General features: G+C 58.9%; 1 protein-coding gene across 1 annotated transcript; it reads right to left on the reverse strand.

Annotated features, from left to right (window-relative positions):
• Nucleotides 1-291: 291 nt before the first annotated feature.
• Nucleotides 292-2098, reverse strand: LOC132419568 (Golgi-associated RAB2 interactor protein 4-like). The gene is made up of 2 exons (XM_060003461.1): nucleotides 1051-2098; nucleotides 292-1019 (listed from the first exon to the last, which is right to left on the reverse strand). The coding sequence occupies exons 1-2, from the start codon at nucleotides 2096-2098 to the stop codon at nucleotides 292-294; spliced, it is 1776 nt and encodes a 591-aa protein (XP_059859444.1).
• Between the last annotated feature and the right edge of the window lie 305 nt (nucleotides 2099-2403).

A 2403-nucleotide genomic window follows, 5' to 3' on the forward strand; every position in this document is an offset into this window, starting at 1 on the left:
AGCCAGAAAGGAGTGGAGGCCAGATGCAGCACTGCTGTTGGCGCTGAGCATGTGTGTGAGGTGGGGCTGCCCTTGACTGGACACTGGGTCTCAGACTGTGGCACAGCTGACATCACAGAATCCACTGTGAGGCTACAGCTGGGCTTCGGGACCTAGAAATTCAGACAAAACACTGCATGCATTCTCAGATTGTTTGTTTTTTTATTTAAATTGCAGTAAGGAAGCTGAAATGGGCTCTCCAGGGGTATTTCCCTGAGCCCTGGTCCCCTTTGCAGCTCCCAGCTCTAGGTCCTATTGATGGGCTTCAGCGGTCACTGGCTCCATGGTGTCAGATGTCACACCTCCAGTGATCTCCAGCCCCTGGCCACTCTCTGCTGTCTCTACGACGGCCTCCATTCGGGTCCCTTCCACTGGCTTCGCCAGGATGCTCACATATTTATCGCGTGAGGAGGCCACTGTCTTTGTAGTAAGACTGGCTCTGATGTTCCTGAAGAAAGAGCTGATCCTGCTGAGTCTCTCAGTGGTGGGACCTGAACTCACTGTAGATAAGCTCCTGCCCGATTTGTGCGAGGTCCTGGACTTGTTGGTGATGGGAGCACGGCTGATGCCTTTGTGAGCAGTGCCCTGCTCGCTGACCCCCGGGCTGCCGTGGCCTTTGTCCTTTTGGTCATCGCTAGTGGCTCTGCCGCCGCCTGAGCACGGGCCAGCTGCTTTCTGGATGGTCTTGTTCCCCGCTGCCTTGTGGTGGCTTTCCACTGAACTGCAGAGCGAGGGGCTCATAAGAGCTCTGTCCTCTCCCCAGTGCTCCCTTCTCTCCCTTCTTCCCTTGCGGGCCTGGGACACCCTCTGTGAGCTGCCATCCTGTTCACTCACTTTGCCTTCCTGTGGCAAGGTTGAGATGAGGGTCCCCTCGTCCTCCTCGTCGGCTCTTCCTTCAGCAGTCTTGCTGGTGGGTTCTGCTCCGACCACAGTCACGCCGGCCTCTGGGGAGAGACTGGTGGACGTGCTGGGAGCATACCCTGAACAGTTCGCGGCACCTGCCAAGCATACCCTGAATTGTTCGCAGCACCGTTTTCCTGCTCCTCGGGGATGTTCTGGCAGTGCCCCCAGTGGCTATGTGGGTTTTCCTTCCTCCTGGACCGTTGCTGGCTGTGGCTGCTGTGGCCATGCTCTGCTCTTCAGGGGCAGGAGACTTGATCACTGCCACGCTCAAAGCACCCGCTGCGGTGCCTCCTGCCACCCCTGCTGTCTCCACCTTTGTCACTGCCCACGACGCTGACGCTTTGTCAAGCACTGTAGATTTTGCTTTTGCGGTGGCCACATCGGGCATGGTATCGGACTTGTGGGAGTCCAGTTGGATCCCCTCCCCACCAGCAAAAGCTGCAGATGTGGCCCCGGACAGCTCAGAGCACGTGTGGATGCTGCAGATGCTCACCTGGTCCTGATCCCACATTTCTTGGAGATCCTCCACTGCCGGGCTCCTGCCGTCCTCCTCCTCCTCCTCGAACACAGGCAGGCCGATCATGTCCCAGGCTGGAACGGCATAGGTGCGGCTGAGACTCTCCACTGGTGGTCGCAGGAGGTAAATCAGCTCTTCCCAAGAGGTGAAGAGGTCTTCCTGTGCGTCCGGAGGGGCACACAGCTGCAGGTACCAGGAGCGGCCAGTGACAAACTGCACGCGCAGCTGTTGTTTCTCGCGATTGTGAGTGGAGATGCTCACGAACGTCAAGGGAAGGAGCCTGGTGAGCTCTAAGGTCTTTGCAGGCTCGTGGCTCTTGCCCTTGGCGGCCTGGCTGTGCTCAGCATGCTCTTCACAGCCGGTGGCCCATCGGGCCAGCAGCATGGTGTCTGGGAGTGGGAGGACGGGGCTGCTGGATGTGATGCCCACGGTCACCATGCAGACACAGTTGTGCATGTCAATCAGGTCTCCCCTCTTCGTGATCTGGATAAAGTCGCTCTCGAATATCGGTGCGTACTTGAACATGTCATATTCGCCATTGCGCAGTTGCTGCTGCAGCTTCCCCGTGGTGGTGTTGAGCAGGCCCACGCTGGTGCTGCTCTGGGCCGTGTGATATGGGAGCAGAGTGTCCCCTCTCATGGCTGTCTTTGATCACGACAGGCAGCGCGGTTAAGGTGGGCCCCTGGCTCTTCCCTCCCTCGGCCTCACTGGCAGAAGAGCGAGCTGCGGTGCTCGTAAGTAACACACAGGCGGCCCTACGGCAGGTCTTCCAAGCCCGCCCCACAGGCCCCACCTTTGCCTCAGGGTCCCCCAGAGGCAGGGGCGTGCGTAGGGGTACAGATGATCACAGCGGGGACGCTGTAGGGTGCCTGGACCCCAGGCTGAATCTCTTCAAGTGTGTAGAGAGGTATGGTAGGCTCCCCCTCTGCCTCCCCTCACTTCTG

The sequence above is a fragment of the Delphinus delphis genome, chromosome 2, assembly GCF_949987515.2.
Source record: "Delphinus delphis chromosome 2, mDelDel1.2, whole genome shotgun sequence".
NCBI classification, from domain to species: Eukaryota; Metazoa; Chordata; class Mammalia; order Artiodactyla; family Delphinidae; genus Delphinus; species Delphinus delphis.